This window comes from Bolinopsis microptera, chromosome 6, assembly GCF_026151205.1.
Source record: "Bolinopsis microptera isolate Bmic1 chromosome 6, MBARI_Bmic_1.0, whole genome shotgun sequence".
In the NCBI taxonomy this organism is placed as follows: domain Eukaryota; kingdom Metazoa; phylum Ctenophora; class Tentaculata; order Lobata; family Bolinopsidae; genus Bolinopsis; species Bolinopsis microptera.
Window position 1 is genome coordinate 9,446,002 of NC_087077.1, and position 21,959 is coordinate 9,467,960.

At 36.6% G+C, this 21,959-nt stretch overlaps 2 protein-coding genes across 2 annotated transcripts; one reads left to right on the forward strand and one right to left on the reverse strand.

Annotated features, from left to right (window-relative positions):
* Positions 1–1,681: 1,681 nt before the first annotated feature.
* Positions 1,682–13,982, reverse strand: LOC134817148 (very long-chain specific acyl-CoA dehydrogenase, mitochondrial-like). The gene is made up of 14 exons (XM_063826275.1): positions 13,926–13,982; positions 13,405–13,591; positions 12,793–12,885; positions 10,825–10,912; positions 10,032–10,186; positions 9,368–9,460; positions 9,067–9,173; positions 8,398–8,512; positions 7,974–8,162; positions 4,419–4,489; positions 3,895–4,103; positions 3,618–3,718; positions 2,707–2,874; positions 1,682–2,435 (listed from the first exon to the last, which is right to left on the reverse strand). Exons 1-14 carry the CDS (start codon positions 13,973–13,975, stop codon positions 2,253–2,255), a joined length of 1,809 nt encoding a protein of 602 aa, XP_063682345.1. The 5' UTR covers positions 13,976–13,982; the 3' UTR covers positions 1,682–2,252.
* Positions 6,257–8,270, forward strand: LOC134817149 (uncharacterized). The gene is made up of 3 exons (XM_063826277.1): positions 6,257–6,534; positions 6,710–6,868; positions 7,011–8,270. Exons 1-3 carry the CDS (start codon positions 6,288–6,290, stop codon positions 7,838–7,840), a joined length of 1,236 nt encoding a protein of 411 aa, XP_063682347.1. The 5' UTR covers positions 6,257–6,287; the 3' UTR covers positions 7,841–8,270.
* Positions 13,983–21,959: the final 7,977 nt, after the last annotated feature.

Below are 21,959 nucleotides of genomic sequence, written 5' to 3' on the forward strand. Positions count from 1 at the left end.
GACCAAAGAGAGCTGACATTGCACGTCAGGATAAATTTAAAGGTCGAGTTATATTATATGTTTATGATTTATAATTTATATACTGTTTTAACAATTTCCTGACTTCAAACCGTCGTTTCCTTTTGTTTATCTAATGAACTTACCAGTATACTATACCAGTATACTATACCAGTATACTATACCAGTATACTATACCAGTATACTATACCAGTATACTATACCAGTATACTATACCAGTATACTATACCGGTATACTATACTAATATACAATACCAGTATTATACTATACCAGTATATTATACCAGTATTATACTATACCAGTATACTATACCAGTATACTATACCAGTATACTATACCAGTATACTATACCAGTATACTATACCAGTATACTATACCAGTATACTAAACCAGTATACTAAACCAGTATACTATACCAGTATACTATACCAGTGTTGTTTGTTTGTTTGTTTATAGAACCCGTCCCCAATCTCGTATCGGAAAATGACTAAACTCAGGTCTGAGTGTGAATACGGGTGGTACCTGCAAGAGCGTTCATTAAGCATTTAGAGTTCTGTAAAACTGCAGTTACAATTGTGCTAGAGTATTTTTAGTATATACGATTGGTATCAGATATATATCCCTACATGCTTCCAAAATTTGTAAAGCCGTAGTACATACATATCACATTACACCGGAGCCTACACAGTGCAATCTCCTCCAGTCGATCTGCGCCGCATATGTTTATATAATTATAAGCGCGCGGCGCAGACTGGAGGAAACCACACTCTGCAAGTTCGATCCAGTGCAATGCTACATGTACGTACTACGGCTTCATCTCCAACTTTCTGCACAATGTACTGGAATGTTTTGAAGGAAAAAAAGAACAAAAAAAAGTGATATATATAAATAAAATCAGCGATTTAATGTTAGCCTTAGGAGGGTAACTTTAATTCCCTGGTTTCTAAAATCAGCTTTAAAAAAAAATAATAAAGTATGTAACGTCGATACCAAACCGATTATTGAGCGATAATAACTGAGTAGTTGATTCCTGGGTTGCGGAGTCAATCAGATGTTCCAGTTTTCGAATGTGGTTCTTGTTCAGTTCTTGACCAGAAGTGTCTAATGAAGTAAGTCAGACAAGCAAACTCTTCCTTAAATGCTGATATAAGTCGTCTCAATCCCAGAAATTATGAAGATGACCCAGTGTAAAAGTGCAGAAATCGGCCGAAAATAACAAAGACTAAAAACAGTTAAAAAGTGACAGGATTCAAACACAAGGAAAATTAATAACTTATCTAGAGCGTAATAAGGAATATCTCCTAACGGAGTTTTCTGAGAGGGTGAGAGGTTCTTTAATTAGAGCTAATGATTAAATGAGACCCACTAAAGGTACTAAATTAACCGGACTGCTAGCAAGGAATCGAGAATAACTGTAGATTGGAATAAAAATAAAAGCGGAATAAATTTTAAGATCCTATACCAGTGTTATACTATACCAGTATACTATACCGGTATTATTATACTATACCAGTATACTATACCAGTATACTATACCAATATACTATACCAGTATACAGATTGAGTGATGGCTAACAATTTTCTTTTTCCAAGATTCGATCCAACTTGTCTATCTTGAGAGTATATTTCCAAATATACCAAACACAAAATAAAACTAATCTCTTTGGGTTTAACTAAAATCGTCATATCTTCAACGAATCACAATTAATATCAACTAAACACGAGCAGCACTGAAAGAGAGGCACGGTTATCAGTCCACTTATCAATATCTAGACATTTTACGGACTATAAACTAAAACTATCTTATATTACAGGAATACGAGAAAAACTTGAAAATCTCACAAAATCTACTATTACGTATATAATTTTAGTAAGCTTCAAATTATCAAATTCATAATATCGAACTGGCAGTTCAAGAGCTGGCAGTTAATTAAGAATTAACTCATCTAATAAAACGTATTTGAATGTACGGACACTCGAAAGTTTATGATGTGTAATGTGTATTACTGTTTAATAATAGTTGGAAATGCTGATTATGCTGAACATGATATTATCCATGGATTTATGTAAAGAGGGTCACAATAAGTTAAAGTTACAAGTTCCATGCAACAAATTATGGCTAAGTCTCGCAAAATACAAAACGAAATACAATTTCTTTATATTATAAAGCTTAACTTAACATTTCTATACAGTCTCTCTGAAAATGTGTCCTAATTGGTGTTTCATCCCACACTTAGCAGCCTATGGGGGACTTGGCAAGGTAGCCGTTAGCATCCAGTCCCATTCTTCCTACAGCAAGGACAGCCTCGTCTACTTTGGTGATTTCGCTGTCGCCCATCTCGTCGAGTAGGATTTTTATCTTCTGGTGACTCTCTGCACACCAAGCGTTTGCTAGCACAATCTCACCGGTATCTCCCTGGAATGTAACAGTTTGTGGTGACATTGTTTTAGCATATATGGTAAATTACCATGTATGTTAAGAACTATTACCAGTGGTAATAGTCCTGAATTCCGTCTCGACAATTCATCACATTATAACATTCATTATATCGATGTTTGATAAACAGTTTCCAAACATACTTTATTGTAAAAATTGAAAAGAATTTCACATGTAGTCACCAGTAACACAGCCTGACAATTAATTTAAACTATCTAAACTATTAATAACTGGTTGCTAAATTAATTACCTTTTCAGCCATGTTGTTAGACCGACTAATAACAGAGGCCATGCTCTGGAGCAGAATGGCCACGTCAGCGACCCTGTTTAGAAGAACTTGTTGCGAGATTATATTCTTCTTGTGTTTTATCACCTGTTCGCTGACTGACACGCTGAACTTTGATATGTCTCCTCTCAGCTGAGAAGGGGGTGGTCAGGTCATGGGTTGTGAAAGTATTGTTTAAACAGAAGGTTTGTTACATTTAAAGAAATTATCAATTGTATTTGAAGGATGTTAACCAAGGGAAAAAGGAAATCGCGATTATTTAGGCCAAAAATCGCGGCACCGCGACATGCCAAACTAGGCGAAATCGCCAGACCTCGCCAGAACGGAACTCGATGTTCCACTTCTAAAAATGATCTTTTGTGGGGACCGAGGGCTCATCGTCCGAGTTTAAAGCAGACACACCTGAGTATGTTCGTAGAAATATTTCCTTTACCCTCGGCCTCATGAGATGTTGTCCGTATTGAGTTCGCTAACGTTTGTTATAAAGTTATAATATAGATTGACTAGTATAATAATAACCCGTGCCTTCGGCCGAGACCACACAGACATTCTGGGATTATTAGTATAGATAGTTTTAACAATCGAGCATGATTCAATGCCACTTTACATACTATAAACTAACCTTATGCCTAACACATTACATATTTTATTTCCTCATCTTTGCCCTTGCTCAATGCTTGTGAAAGTGGATTCCTGGAAATCAATTGTTTTCCACAGTTTATGCTACCATGATCATTATGAGCCTAACACATTTTATTCGGTTTAATTTACTGAAGTCCGTACCTATTAGTAGTACCTACCTCTCGAAATAATTGTTTACTGGCAATCATTTGTTAACTGATCAATTAGTTTAAATTTAATAAGCTAATCCTCACCATATCTACTGAGGGTGCTAGATCTGAGTGCACGTTGCACTTCAGCGGGGCAGCTGGTAAGAACTTGTTCTTCATTAACCCCATCATAGCACCCATTGTACCTGGAATTATAAACATGCTTGTAAATTAGATAACAGTTGTGACCAGGATGACGTGAGGAGGGGATGGATACAATAACATAGCTAGTGTTGCAATTTTTACATACTTAATTGAGTCAAACTTGTAAGCTCAAAGAAAATGTGTACTACTAAAATTCATTATGTCTAAAATTCATTACCTGCACTTTTCAATTTCTTGCCAATATCTTGTACGCCATTAAGTGCAACGAAAAGTTTCAGAATATCATTGGTTCCCTCAAATATTCTGAAAATTCTGAGATCCCTCATCCACCTCTCAATCCCAACGTCTTTCATGAAACCAGCTCCTCCTAAGATCTGAATAGTTTCATCGCACACGTCCCATGCTGCTTGACTTGCAAATATCTTACTGGAATGTAGAGTGGTATTAGAAGGCGTTATTATTGGGAAAAGCACGAATATTTTGCGAATTAAATTCTGACATTGGACTGCCAGAGACAAAGCTGAAGGCTGATTTTAATGCAGCAATTGTTAATTTTCTTTTCATATCTATTCCCTTTCAAAGCGTGCCTTTCTTCTCGTATTAGCGTGTTTTGTCTGCATATTAATCAAATTAAATAGTTCATACAGTGTCACTTATATTGTCCTATGATTTGGCTCCTCGATTTTCAACATTAATACTGTCGTCTTGGTCATATTAAACGTTTCTCACAATAAGTATTACCTGATGGCTGCTTCCAGTTGATACTCGGGAGCTCCCCTGTCCATGTTTCCACACAGCATGTACGCCATCGACTGAAAACATACTGTTGTTAATTTAAAGTATAACAAATGATTCCTAATTTTGTCCGATAACAAGCGGGAAATTTCAGTGCAGTTTACATAATGTTAAGAGACTCAATACACTTGTTACGTACACTTTAAGGTGAAAACAGACCAGTTAACGTAAAGATGTAATGCGGTAAAAGAAATCACATGGAATATTTAGTTGAAGAATATCTTAATTGATGGTTAACAAATTTTTAGGTTTCCAATTTTCCAATTTTTATGGCGGTTTCGTAAGTATGTTTTTATTTTTTCTGCTCACTGCTTTATTATTTACTTTAGTCTTGAGCAGGCACCAGACATGCGAACGATGCTCTGAAAATATTGTATGATTCTGTTGTCTCATTCTAATGGACAACTAATGTGTCAACAAAAGATTAATTAAACTCAGACCCCTCTTAAATTAGAGTTGAAGGACATATCACTATATCGACAAAGCTCTTAATAAACAAATTCCTTCCGATTTTAGATCACAGTTGCTATTCTTCTTACTGCAAGAATGTTCATAGTTTAACTATCAGCTTTTGACTAAGCCATTTAATGGTATTTCGACTTGCGAGGGAGGTTATGTGCGGCGGTTATTTGGGTTAATCCTGATTTAACTTAAGACATATTCTCATATTACATGTCAGGATTCATCAGAAGTTCAGAAGCCTAGCAATTATAAAATTCAGATAACATTACCGATTACTCTTTTATACCGTGTCCAGTATTTTCAAATAAATTAGTAGGACACAGTTTGCCGGTTGTAGTCCAAATTTACATTACCTCATTGCTAGAATTTATTCCTTAAAACAAATTTTCCAAAAATTGTTCCAGATTCTCCCTCCAGAAATTAAGATAATATTACTGATTACTCTTTTATGCCGTGGGAGTAAATTAGCAGGACACAGTTTGCCCCTTGTAGTCCAAATTTACATTACCTCATTGCTAGAATTCATTCCTTAAAACAAATTTCCAAAAATTGTTCCAGATTCTCCCTCCTTGCATGTTCCACCCTCTTTGAGAGTGAGACCTATTACTGTAGGCATATTTTTCAAAATTTGCAGAACTTTTCCTTTGACCCTTAAATTGGCACAACAAAATCTTTCTGGATTTATCATTTCACATTGCTTCATTTCAATTCTGGAAGCAAATTTCCTGAAATATTTTTCGAGCTCATCAGTTTGTTGGGCAAGTATTAGTGCATTTATTAGTGATTAGTAAGATATAATATTTGCTCTTGTTGTTCAAACAAGTTCCCCTTGACGTGATGTGTCTCTTAAATCTTGATTCATTGTAGTTAAATGTTGTAGCAATGTTAAACGTTTAATATCGCCAAAGTTTTCACAGACTAATATTAGATACTACAAATTCCATCAACACAATATCCGGAGATGTACTTCTGTCTTACTTGCTGTAAAGAAAAACAAATGAAGATACATTTGATATTAACATGATATTGTATTAGCAGTTAGCACTGACGTATTTGCTTCCGTTGTAATTAAATAGAATTATTTTAATCAGTTTTTGCTTATCCAACTTGTTTTGGTTGAGTTGATATCTGTTAAACTTTATCGCCAACAATTTGCCCAGATCTTATGGGGGTTTGTTGCCACTTTAAACATCACCGTGGGAACCCGAATCTCAGAGGGCCTTATGGTTGGCCACCGAAATATCTAAACCCGATTACCTACTCCCCACTGATCTATAAGCCTTCGTCAAAATGGTTGCGAAGAAAATTAAGCCCGAAAATTATTCTAGAAAGAAGGTGAAGAAAGAGCTAGAGATGACATTTGCTGCTGGGACTACTCGACCCCACTCATTTCCTACAACGATGACTGGCGGAATTGTCAGAAATTCGCTGATGCCATCGATGACAGACGCAAAAGAGGAAAGTTGGTCGATGTCTTTTATGACAGACGGAATAAATGGGCACTGGATGATGACAACTCCAAACTGGTATGAACAGGAGATGGAGTTTAAAAAGCAAAATGAAGCGTCAATATCCTTGGCAATTACTTCTCTTCTCATTGGTAAGATTTAGCGAATTGAATGTTTCTAATTTAAAGGCATTTTCTACTAAGTACTGCGTAAATACTAAATTCAATATAAAATCCAAAAAGAGTTATATGTCCTAGAACTCTTAACTGATATCATTTATAGCACCATTATACATTTCTATATAACACATTAATTCGCCCAATGTAGGACTATTTGGTCTGCCTGCAAACATTCAGATCCTAGCCTACTACTGGAGTAAGAGAGGTAACTTGGTTCCCTCCCTCTATCTGGCCCTCTCTTTCACAGATTTTATTGTGTGCCTGACAGCAATACTCCATTTCGTCGCCATGTTACTCGTAATAGCAGGTATTTTCTTAAACAAGTTGCGAAAGTAAGGTTTGTGAAAATTATTCACCGAATAAGATTTTATATATTTGTGGATTGATGAACTGATTTTCAGATGACTTTTGCTTTACAGACATCAATCTTAAATCCTGATTTCTCCTAGATGTTTACGACGAGTCACCAGTGCTGACCCCCTATCTCGGTGTTGTGTTCTCCTTGACGACACTAATCTTGCGAGTTTCTGTCTTTGTCAACGTGGTGCTGATTGTAGTCCGAACCATCAATATAACCCGACCTTTCTACCAAGTGAACATTAAAAAAATGTGGATAGCAATCTTCATCTGCCCTATAGTCCTGCTGCCTATTATAATCTATGATGCTGTTCAAATAGGAGAATTAGAAACATCATTTGGGAGTAAGATCCGATACGTCTTTCTCCCATTCGTTGGAGACTTCTGTATCAAGGACATAGTGGTCTCAGTGGCAAACATTCAAGCCAAGAAGGGTAGTAAGAAATCAATACAAATTCCACAGGGAGTAACCTTTGCTACATCTTGCGCTCCCTTCATCTTAGCGGTTATAATTTCACTGGCATGTTTAGCAATCAACTGGAGGAAGCTTTCCACTAGCCAGAAAAAGATGTCCGCCAGCAAGAGTGGCGAAAGTAGCAATACAGAACGGGAAGTAACGATCACAATCGGAATGCTGACCACAGTCTTCTCGTTATGTAACACCGTGTACGCAGCATTCCTGACTCTGTGCTGGATTCTTAACCTAGACTACTGGAGTGATCAACGTGTCTTGCAGCTGTGCTACTTGACAAGCACGGTATTCCCTTTTTTAAGCTCGGCGCTCAATCCGGTTATCTTGATATGGAGGAGCAAAAAGTTGATGGAGTCACTGAAGAATAGGCTGCTCTGCAGAAATCCTAAGAAGATCGAAAATGCAACCTGTAGTAGTACGGCCGCAACGATCTTTACGAGGAAGCTATGAAGCTATTGATGAATTATATGCAAACAAATATAACTTACTATGTCTTCAGTTTCCTTAATTAAAAGAGATTATCTATAATCCAAAACCATGGCCACAGGGCATAAAAAAGTTTTCTTTGTGTTAAATTTCTTACCTCATTTGCATAGCACAATAGATTCATCCTTGCGATCTTCTGCTGTATTCCCTGGTATTCTCTGAGGTTACTAACGAACTGTTTTCTGGTATTTGCGTGATCCGTGGATTTGGCAATCAACATTTTCATTGTGCCAGTTAGACACGCCCCCATACCAAATCTGCCGTTGTTCAGGATGTTCATGGCAACCTGGGTTTTTCGATGTTTTAAAGTTTGATTGTATAAAGATATGGGATTTATTTTGGATTTTCGAATTTCATGGAATTACTTTTCTTGCCATAGTCCGGCTTTTTATCTAAGAAATGGTATTCAGTTGAGTCTGAAGGTTAAGATTAAAACAGAATGAAGAACGAAAGTAAGATGAGCCACTAATTCACTTTCTTACCAATAAGATAATACGGAAAAGTAAAATTAATATAGTTACCTTGAAACCACCTCCCTCTTCACCAAGAACATTTTCCACGGGAATTTCACAGTTCTCGAAGTATACTTCAGCAGTATTGGAACATTTAATTCCCATTTTCTTCTCTGGTGGGCCACTGAAATTATACACGTCAGATAAAATCAAGGTTATCTTCTAACATAATTGTGAAACCTCGAAAATGTGACGCATGTGCTGGAGAGTTTAAGAAGTAGAAGTTCCACTGCCGTGAATCTACGAAAAAAACTGCGCGCAGTATAATATTAAAGCGCGCACAGATTTCTGAACATATTTTGCGTCTCGCACTCTGCAAATATGCAACTGCGTTCAGCCGTTTTGGTAACATGGACGAGTCTTATCTAATTGTGACGTCACAATATATACATTTTGAGATCACGTGATTGTACTAAAGCTAATTATACAACATATACAAGCACACAGGTGAATTCACAGTAGCAAAACAGTTAACAAAATTAATTTACTACGTGTAACATTGGAACACACCCAGCGAAGATGCCAATTTGTAAGAATATTGAATTATAAGCAATTAATTTAAGCAGCGAAATGCATTTATGTTATGACTCATTTTGTGCGAAATTGATACGAGCCACGAGGCCTACCAAATCAGTATTTGCCACAATGCAGAACAAAAACTGAAGAGTAATAACTTACTGGCTGACACCCCCGAAGGCTCGCTCCACAATAAATGCGGTTATTTTGTCTTTAGGTTCGCCAGTCTTTTTGTCTATTCCAGGCGTTTTAGCGAAAACTGTGAAGATCTGAAAAACAGAAATTCGTCAATATCATGATTAGTTATTAGATTAACGTGGTTCATTGGTCCTACTGCCGCAGAAAGAATAAAACGATACAATTATTTATTATATATTTATTTATAAGTTATTTATTATCTATTTATTTATAAATTATTTATTATCTATTTTAACATCCACCAGTGCTACATGATTTCACTTACCTCTGCAATTCCACCGTTACTGATCCATATTTTAGCACCGTTCATAACGTAGTGTGTACCAGCCTCATTCAGCACTGCCCTCGTTTTGATGGACTGTAATATAAACAATACTTAGTATTCCATAAAGCTATTAATTAATAAATTATCTTAGCTCAAGGTATTTTTTATGAGAACATCCTGCTGCAAAAATCATAACAATGTTTGAGGGTAAAATATTGCGAATCTGTCTGTAATGAAAACACAGTACGTGTCTCAATTTGGCAACACGATTAGAATGGGAGATTGAGTTAATGGAAGGGCTGAATCTCCCAAAAGTAGATTAAAGGAGCCACCTGTGTACTGCGTACTGCGTAGCATGTGTAATTTTAACTGATCACACTAATTCAGGAAGAAAAACTTAGAGGTACAACTCATCGAAAAGAAATTGAATCTATTGCAGTCTTGATAACTGATATAACAATACTTATTTACCAATCAATATGTACTTGTAGGACAAGTACACAGTTTTCAATAGTAGGGCTATTTATCACAGGGCGATCCGTTTCATTTTAGAGAAATTCAAAATCAATTTAGGTAACACCAGCTGTAGTAAGATGATAAGAGCTCCTTGCAAAAGTGGACTTTGAATCTCTCGACTATATAAAACACAGAATATAAAACGTACGCTAGCATCAGATCCGCTGCTAGGCTCAGTAAGACAGAAACAAGCGAACACATCTCCTGACGCCAGGGAAGGGAGGTACTTCTCCTTCTGCTCCTCGTTACCGTACAGGAGTATTCCTTTGTAGCCAATACTTTGATGTGCTCCAGTGTGTATACCTGCATAAATAACGTCCAGGTAATGTATATAATAACATCTATAAACGAAAGAGTACATAAAGAGGCTCAGCCTATTTACGCTTTCTAAGACTCCTCCGTTTAATATGTCTTATAAAAATACATCAAAGTAATTCAATATTAAACGATTCTCTGTGGAAACTGGAATGGACTCATAACCAGTAACCACCATATCCGTAAAAAGATTTAATTAAGCTGTATATGCAGTCTTATCAAGTCTGGAATAGAAAGTACCAGTTCGTTATAATAAGACCCGGAAAGAAACCTGATCCCATAATATTGGTTACAGTTCACATTTTTTAAATATCACGCGATAAAGAATACATATATTACAAGGCGCAGGTATTTGAACAACTTGGAAAATAAAGGTCAGTTTTCACACGTCATGTTAAAACTTTTTACCAAAAGTTTTCCAAGCAATGTACAGAGTTGAATAGATATTCAATAATTATAATAAAATGGAGATTGTAAAAATATGCCCTTTTCCGTATGTGCCAGCTCAGTAAATAATACTCAGTAAAGTTGTTGTTAAAAGTATGGGCAGGTGCATGCAGATAAACAAACATACAAACCGTCAGTACACTTTCAAAACATACGTATTGCAATCTATCAGTACATACCAAGACCAAGATCGTATTCGCCGGTGAGTTCTCCAAATTTAGCGTACATCGTGTTAGTGAGAGCAACACCTCCATACTCTTCTGGTACCTAAGTTAGTGTGTTAGTGAGAGCAACACCTCCATACTCTTCTGGTACCTAAGTTAGTGTGTTAGTGAGAGCAACACCTCCATACTCTTCTGGTACCTAAGTTAGTGTGTTAGTGAGAGCAACACCTCCATACTCTTCTGGTACCTAAGTTAGTGTGTTAGTGAGAGCAACACCTCCATACTCTTCTGGTACCTAAGTTAGTGTGTTAGTGAGAGCAACACCTCCATACTCTTCTGGTACCTAAGTTAGTGTGTTAGTGAGAGCAACACCTCCATACTCTTCTGGTACCTAAGTTAGTGTGTTAGTGAGAGCAACACCTCCATACTCTTCTGGTACCTAAGTTAGTGTGTTAGTGAGAGCAACACCTCCATACTCTTCTGGTACCTAAGTTAGTGTGTTAGTGAGAGCAACACCTCCATACTCTTCTGGTACCTAAGTTAGTGTGTTAGTGAGAGCAACACCTCCATACTCTTCTGGTACCTAAGTTAGTGTGTTAGTGAGAGCAACACCTCCATACTCTTCTGGTACCTAAGTTAGTGTGTTAGTGAGAGCAACACCTCCATACTCTTCTGGTACCTAAGTTAGTGTGTTAGTGAGAGCAACACCTCCATACTCTTCTGGTACCTAAGTTAGTGTGTTAGTGAGAGCAACACCTCCATACTCTTCTGGTACCTAAGTTAGTGTGTTAGTGAGAGCAACACCTCCATACTCTTCTGGTACCTAAGTTAGTGTGTTAGTGAGAGCAACACCTCCATACTCTTCTGGTACCTAAGTTAGTGTGTTAGTGAGAGCAACACCTCCATACTCTTCTGGTACCTAAGTTAGTGTGTTAGTGAGAGCAACACCTCCATACTCTTCTGGTACCTAAGTTAGTGTGTTAGTGAGAGCAACACCTCCATACTCTTCTGGTACCTAAGTTAGTGTGTTAGTGAGAGCAACACCTCCATACTCTTCTGGTACCTAAGTTAGTGTGTTAGTGAGAGCAACACCTCCATACTCTTCTGGTACCTAAGTTAGTGTGTTAGTGAGAGCAACACCTCCATACTCTTCTGGTACCTAAGTTAGTGTGTTAGTGAGAGCAACACCTCCATACTCTTCTGGTACCTAAGTTAGTGTGTTAGTGAGAGCAACACCTCCATACTCTTCTGGTACATAAGTTAGTGTGTTAGTGAGAGCAACACCTCCATACTCTTTTGGTACCTAAGTTTTAAAACTCGGTATAATCACAATACTCTAGAGAGATATTAGATATAAATATGTACTCTAGAGTACTGATATCTGGATAATATCCGGTTGGAAGGGACAAGTCCTTGTCTCTTCCAACCGGATATTATCCAGATATCAGTATTTCAATCACGAGATTAATAAACAGCGAACTACTCCGTTATTTGGTACTCTAGAGTGTTCAACTTATTAGAGAATATTATAATCCTTCTATGTTGGGCTAACTGGTGTATCAAAATTCAGAGTAAAGATTAAGAAGACCGTACAGGAATTACTGTGGTCAATAGAAAATCCTTATAATATTTGTTCAGTGCAGCTGTTCTAAAGAACATTTTGCTGCGATTGCAACATTTCATATTTATCATCTCTAGATGAGTTATACTTTTGTTCACTTTTACACATTTGCTCACATCACTCACAGTCAGCCGCTCTGACATGGTTAACCACCTTCCTTGTGTTGTTGGTTAATCATATGAGCGGGATATAAATACCTCATTTTATTTTATTTCATTTCATAACTTAATCGCGTGATAAACCTAGATTTTTCACACGTTCAGGATAAAAACGTTCGTTTTAACTTGTTTATTTTTCCAGCAGCCTACTAAGCCTACAATAAATCACACATAATTACTCTGTGTTTAACACAAAGTACGTACCATGAGGCCGTACATGCCCAGAGCTCTCATCTGATCAAGTTGTTCTTCTGGGATCTTCTCGTTGGAATCGTTCCCAGCTGCATCGTTTGTTTCCTGTACAAGGTAGAGATAGAACTTACTGCTTACTAGTAAAATAGATATCTAGCAAAGTAAACTAGCATCTCATATTTCGGCATACAATGGTCTCATCTGCCAGCTTTATTACAGTTCCAGTAGTTAACGGCTTTTAACAATAGTTTTTTTTGAGATGATTTAGTTGTTTAGTTGTTTGTTGCTGACTATGTTTACCTCACCATTTAGAACCACTCTCACATGGTTTTCCCTGCCACTTGTGTCAGTTGCTATCCATTATATGGGCGGTATACACTATACAACTTACACGCATGTTCTTTCATTTCATTTCAAGTTATTCCAGCGTTATGTACTATTTTAACATTTGGCGACAAGCATTAACCGATGTCCGAATAAATTTTATTGTAAATTCGAGATAAACTTGATGAGAAATAATCATAACAAGTTGTATACAATCACAAAGCTATGCATAACAAAAATTTAATGCAAAACAAGGAGCACACAGAACTTGTCTATTTATTATAAACCCTACCACTATACCTGGAAGAAAGAGTGTCCTGCCTCCATCATCATGGAGATGGTTTCCTTTTGTTCGGCTGACAGTACATCAGGGTAAGGGAACAGCTCCTCCTCGCGCAGTTCTCCCAGAAATATACCACGTGCAAATGACGTGTTTGCTGTTTCGCCAAGATATCGCTTACATGTCACCGCTACGGGCTGATATGCTCTGGGGAAAGTATTGGGTTATTATTACGCACGTAATTATGTTCTGAAGATACAAGTCACGCTGGTCAACAAGTATTTAGGATATTTCCATTCAAGATATTTTCAAACTGAGGATAAACTCAGATGATAATTTTTAGCATTGAACGAAGGCGATTACAGGAGCTTTTTCATGATCATCAGCTGGCCCACAAGGTCTGTTGAAAACTGCACGTGTTTCTAAATGATTTGTTGGTAAAAATGATCTGCCAGCTCTAGGAGACTAAAATAGTTCAAAATCCATCTGGCAGAGAATCCTAACGATCTAACTTGTCATTAAACAGTAATGAGATTCTTACCTGAGAGCTTTAGCGGAGTTGTAGAGAAGTGATGCACTTCTTAGTGACATGATTAATCTGAACGGTCATTGTTCATCATTAAATTATGATAAGTAATATGAACCAAAAAATTGGCCAGAAAGTGATTATGTAATAATGCTTGAACGACCCTTAAAAATAAGCGAATTAATACTGTGAGTACTTCTCGAGAAGCGAAAGCATAGAAGTTAGCATAGCAATTTGATTCTGAGGAAATCAGCATTTCTATATTTAACAAATTATCATATCATATAAGCTGCTGTGAGCTTTGTGTTCCATCCCATTAATAGCACAGCTATAGGAAATAGAATACAGGCGAGATCAACTCACCAGATCTCAGGCCCTTGTCTTCAAAAACTTTCTAAATTTGAATTTTATTGACTTACTTTTAACTTAGTACAAAGATTCCAATTTTGTCATCTAATGAAGCTGTTTAACTTTGTGAGTTTGGATACCATAGCGTATTTGTGTACTTTTAAATTTGATTAAGCCAGGGATGGACTAAGTAATAATTTGATAGGCAAACTACACCTGGAAGATATTATAATTCTTAGGGACGACTTAAATTATATGATAATAAACATTAATATATATTAAAGTTTCCGTAAAGGAGACATTACGCAGGACCACCTGCATTTAATTACTATTTTACCTGCGTATTTCAAACGTTTCAGTAAGCCGTTTATTTAAATAGAACTATGATTTTAGCTTTTCACAAGCACCTGCTCAAACCGCCTTCAATATTTCCCCCTAACAGCAAATTGTATTAGTCAAATATATTTAATTTTGTTGCCATCGCAAATCCATATATTGCGTGTCCTGAAATCTCGCTCAATTTAAGATAACAAATCATTTCCAGCTGATAAAACTGAGACACACCTGGTTCAGAGACCTTCAAACTTGTCAGCTCTAATCGCTTCTTACTCAAAAACCCTCTTTTTAAATCGAAGATTGCTGACATTTCGTTGCACTTCAATGCTATCTCGTTTGATCATCCACTTTGCTCAATTAGGAAGTGAACTAGTTTAACATTACTTCTATAACCAAGAGACTTCTCACTTCCATAGTAATTTTTCTACACCTGGCTGACTAAAATTAGATTTGAGTCTAATACTTTTCTTTTAAAACTGACTGCAACCGACAGTATTTACTTTTATCAAGAAGCACCTGTTTTCAGTCTTGTAGCACTTGTTTGACAATAAAAAGCGTGTGCACAGTCAAAAGCCAGTTTCAGTTCAATTCAAAATTTATTCGATTAATCTTTGATTCCTTAAGTTTTAGAGCATCCTAACTTTAACAAAAATGTCATTTTGCACAAAAAACTTGTTTTTTTATCCAAATACTTAAAGCCTTGGAAGTTTGTTGACACCATTATCAACAAATGACTGAAGCCATGTTTCCAGCGGTTACAGGGTTATAGTTTCATCTGATCATGACTTAATCCCACTGTTTCCAGACTGTTTACAGGACAGTTCTATAGCACAACTGCCATGATGGCAATGCCATCTTTAATTTCTTCCACCAAATCGCATTTGGTTGTTATTCACCACTCATCACTAAATCCCCCTTTTTATACTTTTAGAATCTAATTTCAATAAAGATTTTAAAACCCATAAAATAATGAATTATCTAATAATAATAAAAATAATAAAATACTTCTAGGTTGAAGATCATCATGGCAAATCTGACTGTGCCCTTGAGAAACATGTCTGTACTCCAGCTATACAAAGCTAAATATGAACCTTGGACAGACTACATAAACATTGAAGCTGAAAGATATGCAGCTATCACATATTATTGCTTAGCCCTTCTCCTTGCCTTAGTGGGTAACACCATCATCTTAGTTGCTACAATTAAGTACAAGGCAGTGAAACTTGACAAGGTAACCAACACCCTGATTCAACATTTAGCTTTCTCTGACATTGGTAATGCAACCTTTGGAATCATTCCTTCTCTGGTTACCTTGATTGCTGATAGATGGACCTTTGGGCCCCTGCTTTGTGATGTTATTACCTACATCAGGATGGGTTTCTATTATTCAAGTGTCTTTCTGGTGTGTGCTCTGAACACCTGCAAGCTGTGTCTGCTTTTGTTTCCCATCCAAGCAAGGCACTGGTCCAAGAGAAGTGGTCATCTTGTAGCAGCAGTTGCTTGGTCCATCTACATTCTGTTTCAAAGTGTTGCCCTGATATGTGGAAAATTCTCGCCTATATTCTTTGAGTATAGAATCATGTCGTGTTGGTATGTGCCAGCAGACCTTGGAATAGGCTTAGGATTTTCAGTGCTGATTTTCATGGGTCTGCTAGGGTATGCACCAATATTGATTGTTCTTGGCACCACCATTGGGCTACTTTGTGTTGCATTTAAAATTGCAAAGCGAGGAAGAGATTCAGTTCAATGGCAAGGAGTGGTCACTGTTCTTTCAATTGCAGGAATCTACTGTCTGACATACCTACCATTCATCATTTATCACACTATTTACAACAACCTCTATCTTCACCCTGACCTATCAGGGATGTCACTTAACACAAAAGCTATATTCTACCTTCAGCTTTTTACCATCACAAACGCCATTGCATATCTCAATAATTTTGCAAATATATTCATCTACTACATTTCCATGGCAAGCTTCAAGAGATTCATTCATGCCAAACTTCCTCGTGTATTTCAGCCTCAACAGGAGAGAAATATCTCAAACGCTTTTCCGAGTGGAACTGGAAGCACCCAGCAGTCAACTCTATGATAAACACAACAGCTAAATTTGATGGGACTTATTGTAGTGACAAGGTGTTTATTGTTTAACCTGACTACCTTCACTGAATTAAAGAGACACATCATACATTCATAGAACAATCTATGATTATGCCGTCGTAGAAAGAGAGGCCTCAACTTGACAATTGTCCCTCTCCTCGACTACAGGACTGTCAACAAACCATTAACCAATCACCAAACTCTTAATGCTTCTCCACGAACATGATTCATGGTCATCTAACAGGGTAACCTTTTATGCCATCATGTTATAAAGCTAGATCCAAGACCAGATATGGCCATGGGTTTCTCCCTATCTTTACACTTCAATCGATAATCCTTTAAACTATATAGTAGATTTTGTGATTATAAAATCGGAACTTTTCAATTAGAAATTTTTAATCTTTAATAATATCTGCAAATAATTGTCTCGAATATCTAATTAGACCTGGCAACGTAATGCAAATATAGGCTGGTTGGTCTGTGAATGATAAAGTTAAATTAAGTAATTATAATATGTTCTGATTTCATTTAAAATTTCCTGGCTGTGCACATTATTTAACTTATAATTCAAAAGTTTGTCTTTATATGCAAGTTAATAATTAAGTTTGAAAAATATTATTGCAATGTGTGGAATTTAATGGCCCCATAAAATCTTACCAGTCGTGCCTACTGATATAATATTAATATACGCTGCGCTTTTTTCGAGCTTATTGTGACGGGAACCAAGCAAGAAATTAGCAAGCTAGGTATTCACATTAAATCTAGATTTTAATTGACGATGTCAATCCTTTACAGCTCGGCGTGGCCTAGTTAAGTACACAGTGGTGCATCTCGCCGATCTAACGAAGAAGTATTATTGGATGCGCAGCGTGGTCAAAGTAGTGCCCAGCGCTACAAATCTATGATCTAGTTTGCAATAGAGAAACTGACCTTGTCTCACTAAATTCAACCACTTACCATAATAAAAATACTAACAACCAAATAAAGTTTTTTATATGGACACGTTCATTTGAGTTTGAGGATATTGGTAAATATAAGTGACCCTATTAAAAGGCACAGTGTAGTTGACTATGTCACACTATGAAATTACACAAATCCTTGATGGTTAGGATAATCGTCTCATCCTCTAGGCTAACTTTGTCACATAACGATATCTTAATCAGGTGATAAGATATCGCTTAAATACGGCCGGCACGCAAATGGTTACATTGTCACACTATAAACATGTGACAGAGTAAATATGGACCCCTTGCTGCCGTTTTTGACCAAAATTTTGAGTGTCCAGTTGATTGGATGGGTACATATGACCATTACCTACATATTTGAAGACTTTTTTCGTTAGATGGTGCACTCAGGTTTACTCTGTCACACATTTAAGAAAATATATGAACAATGTTTAGGGAACCCTGATAAGCAATGCTGAGTAGTGTAGGTTTAGTTAATGGCCTGGAAGTGCTAGGAATTGTTATTATATCATATAGTCGCAAGGAATTAAAACACAGAAGGCACAGACAAGTTTACTTTGTCACATAATCTTGATGATATCTGAACATGTGTGAAATTGAACAAATAATGATATACCAGCTTAAACCCTTTGTATTACGTACTATGGATCAAACAACACTGCTAGTACCATGCACCAGTCACATAAATCATTATCAGGTGGTAATATGTTAACAGTGTCACATTTAAACTACCGCAACATGGTCAAAAATAGGGTAATTTTGTCACAAAAAAATTATTATAACTCTGTCAGCTCCTTGCTGGCAAAATAACTAGTTTATCGAAATTTTTTTGATGATAAAATTACATAGTATTCTAATAGAGGTATAGTTCTTCAAAATAGGGGCAAGACATGTTTACTTTGTCACATCAGTTATTATAAGAGTTACGTAATCGTCGTCAGATTAACTGATCTTTTTCGTAGTATGGATCGATTAATATAGGCAATAAAGCATCCTAATTCCTATGCCAATTTTAACACACTATCTTGATATTGTTGGGGCAGGAAAAGTTAATTTTGTCACATTTTTAGTGACTTTGACAAATTTAACCTGAAATTGTTAAACTTGAGCTCTGATGTTCTGGACAATATTCTACCAATCGTTTCTGAAAGAATGTTGAATTCTTATACAGTTATAGATCTTCAAAATAGGGACAAGACATGTTTACTTTGTCACATCAGTTATTATTAGAGTTAGGTAATCGTCATCAGATTAACCGATCTTTTTCGTAGTATGGATCGATTAATATAGGCAATAAAACATCCTAATTTTAACACACTATCTTGATATTGTTGGGGCAGGAAAAGTTAATTTTGTCACATTTTTAGTGACTTTGACAAATTTAACCTAAAATTGCTAAACTTGAGCTCTGATGTTCTGGACAATATTCTACCAATCGTTTCTGAAAGAGTATTGAATTCTAATAGAGTTATAGATCTTCAAAATAGGGACAAGACATGTTTACTTTGTCACATCAGTTATTATTACAGTTAGGTAATCGTCATCACATTTACATATATTTTTTTGTAGTTTGGATTGATTTATTTAGGTACTAAAGCAGCCTATGCTAATTTTTACACACTATCTTGAAATTGTTGGGGCAGGAAAAGTTAATTTTGTCACATTTTTAGTGACTTTGACAAATTTAACCTAAAATTACTAAACTTGAGCTCTGATGTTCTGGACAATATTCTACCAATCGTTTCTGAAAGAGTATTGAATTCTAATAGAGTTATAGATCTTCAAAATAGGGGCACGACATGTTTACTTTGTCACATCAGTTATTATAAGAGTTATTATAAGAGTTATTATAAGAGACTATTTCATTATATAATCATTGTTTTTAACCTATTTACGATTTCGTATAATTTTTTGTGACAATGTAAACATCAACTGATCTTAACTTGCATCAACTACATTGTCATCATGTAAAGTTTTTCCGCCTTTCAAACCAAAATCAGATATAAATAATTCGCCCAAAATTTTAAATTCCATATATTGTGACAGAATTAACCTCATTTCCCAATAACCAAGTGCCTGTAATAGCTAACTATTCAAAGCAACATATTTTAGGGCTATGATTGGTACTCCGTACTAAGTAGATCAACCATCAAATAATGAGTAAAAAGGGTTTTGAGGACACCTCACAGTAGAATAGAGGTATGGTATTCTGAGTGTGACAAAGTTACCTAAATATTGCCTTGTAACCGTTCGATCCGTGCCCTTTAACCAATGTTGTATCATAATTGTTAGATTGACCTAATCTACTATGTTTCAGACCAAGGAATGATAATTAGACAACTGCAGTTAATTAAGTCACAAAAATGTGACATTTGAAACATTATAGTGCCTAACAACAATAGATTTTCTTTCTGAGCAGTGCATATAGGAGTATGGGTTACGTGGCTAATGTTCAGAACTTCTGAACGTGCTAGGTTAATAGATGTCAAAATTAAGCCACTATCGTCAAAAACGCTATTATTTTTGTTTACCAATATCCTCAAACTCAAATGAACGTGTCCATATAATTATATTGTCATACGTTGTATGACCCGCCGCGCACGAAGTGCGCGGCTCCCCCTGTAGCGTCACATAGTGAAACGACCGTGGGGGTCGCAACGTGATACAATAATTATATACAATCACCAAAAATATTTCCTCAAGTTTACTTCTAGCTAACTAATTCGTGGTTTAAGCTCTTATTTTATTTATGATTAAAGGAATGTAAAATATGTCAAATGTCAAATGTCAAATGTCAAATGTCAAATGTCAAATGTCAAATGTCAAATGTCAAATGTCAAATGTCAAATGTCAAATGTCAAATGTCAAATGTCAAATGTCAAATATCAAACGTCAAATATCAAACGTTAAATATGCAAATATTTGTCAATTGTTAATGGACTAATCCGATTCGGCGTGCGCTATTTTGTAGCACTCCTGGCTTGCTCTATCCAGAGCCCTTGCGCTTGCAGTAGCGCGCGCCCGCCTCACGGCGGTTTTCTTGACTTGTGAAACAAGCGCGCCCGAAGTGGCGCGAAAGCACATGGTTAGGTGAACGCAAACCTCACCACTTACTGTGTACTGACCGGGCGTGTTATTAAAGCATAAAGGTGATTTTGTATCACGTCGTGACCCCCATTGTCATTTCACTAAGTATCGTTTCACTGCACTAGTATCGTGGCCACGATCGCGATTCAGCCGCGCAATTGTAAGTTTATAACCAACCAGGACGCGCGCCGAGTTGGACTCGTCGAAACAAATATTTTACGAGTATCACCCTTTAACCGCACAATTGTGCGCGGCAGGTCTAAAACGTATGATAAAGTTCATTCACGATGTCAATCCTTCGCAGCTCGTTGAGGCCCAGTGCTGGTGCATATTGCCGATCTACCGAAGTGGTAGTGGACGGCTATACAGCAACGTGATTAGTGGCCCGCCTGCACTGCAGCGGAGGGGACGGAACGGTTAACAGGTATGGTTAATCGTGTTCAAAAGGAAATTTGTAGTCACTGTCTGAAGAATATTGGATTAGGGCTTCCCCACTTTGAATGTTTTAACTGCAATAGTATTCTCCATGCCAAATGTTTTAATCCTTCCAAAGCGCAAGTTATCAATGGCAACTTTTACTGCAACGAGTGTAAACATTCCATATCTAAAAAATATAATCCTTTTAAAGTAATGACCGATCCTGAAGTTAATGACTGTGACCCATGTATCCAAAAGATGTCCGATGCTTTGGAAAACTGTAGATCCTATACAATTAAGGACTTTAACACACATATCAAACCGTGTTTTGCAAGCAACTGCTCCACGATTTTCCAGAACATAGATGGTAATAAAACAAATTTTGATGCCTTTAGCATGGAACTAAACCGATTAGCCGAAAAATTTAAAATTATTGGACTTGCTGAAACCAATATTGGAATAGAGGAAAGCACTGTTTACCATCTAGAGGGGTACAATTATTTCTATCAGGACAAACATATCAATAAAGCAAAGGGAAGTGGAGTAGCATTGTACTTAAAGGACGAACTTAACGGAGTTGTAAACGAAGAATTATCATGGGTTACCAAAAATCTTGAAACCCTATTTATTACTATTCAACATGATGAACCTGTACATGTAGGAGTACTGTACCGTCCTCCTAGTGGGGACTCCTCAGAGGCACTAAATGAACTTAGAAAAATTATTGAATCATGCCCAAAAAAGAACGTTTACATACTAGGTGACTTTAACATTAATCTCCATGATGAAAACAGTA

What these genes read in the sequence shown, in the direction of transcription:
- LOC134817149 (XM_063826277.1), top strand. Translation starts at nt 6,288, where the DNA reads ATGACATTTGCTGCTGGGACTACTCGACCCCACTCATTTCCTACAACG. An exon ending in AATTACTTCTCTTCTCATTG is followed by an intron (nt 6,535 to 6,709) that starts GTAAGATTTAGC and finishes CGCCCAATGTAG; the next exon opens with GACTATTTGGTCTGCCTGCA. An exon ending in CATGTTACTCGTAATAGCAG is followed by an intron (nt 6,869 to 7,010) that starts GTATTTTCTTAA and finishes GATTTCTCCTAG; the next exon opens with ATGTTTACGACGAGTCACCA.
- LOC134817148 (XM_063826275.1), bottom strand. Translation starts at nt 13,975, where the DNA reads ATGTCACTAAGAAGTGCATCACTTCTCTACAACTCCGCTAAAGCTCTC. An exon ending in TATTGTGCTATGCAAATGAG is followed by an intron (nt 4,490 to 7,973) that starts GTAAGAAATTTA and finishes GTATGTTTTCAG; the next exon opens with TCGATGGCGTACATGCTGTG. An exon ending in CAAGAAATTGAAAAGTGCAG is followed by an intron (nt 3,719 to 3,894) that starts GTAATGAATTTT and finishes TTATAATTCCAG; the next exon opens with GTACAATGGGTGCTATGATG.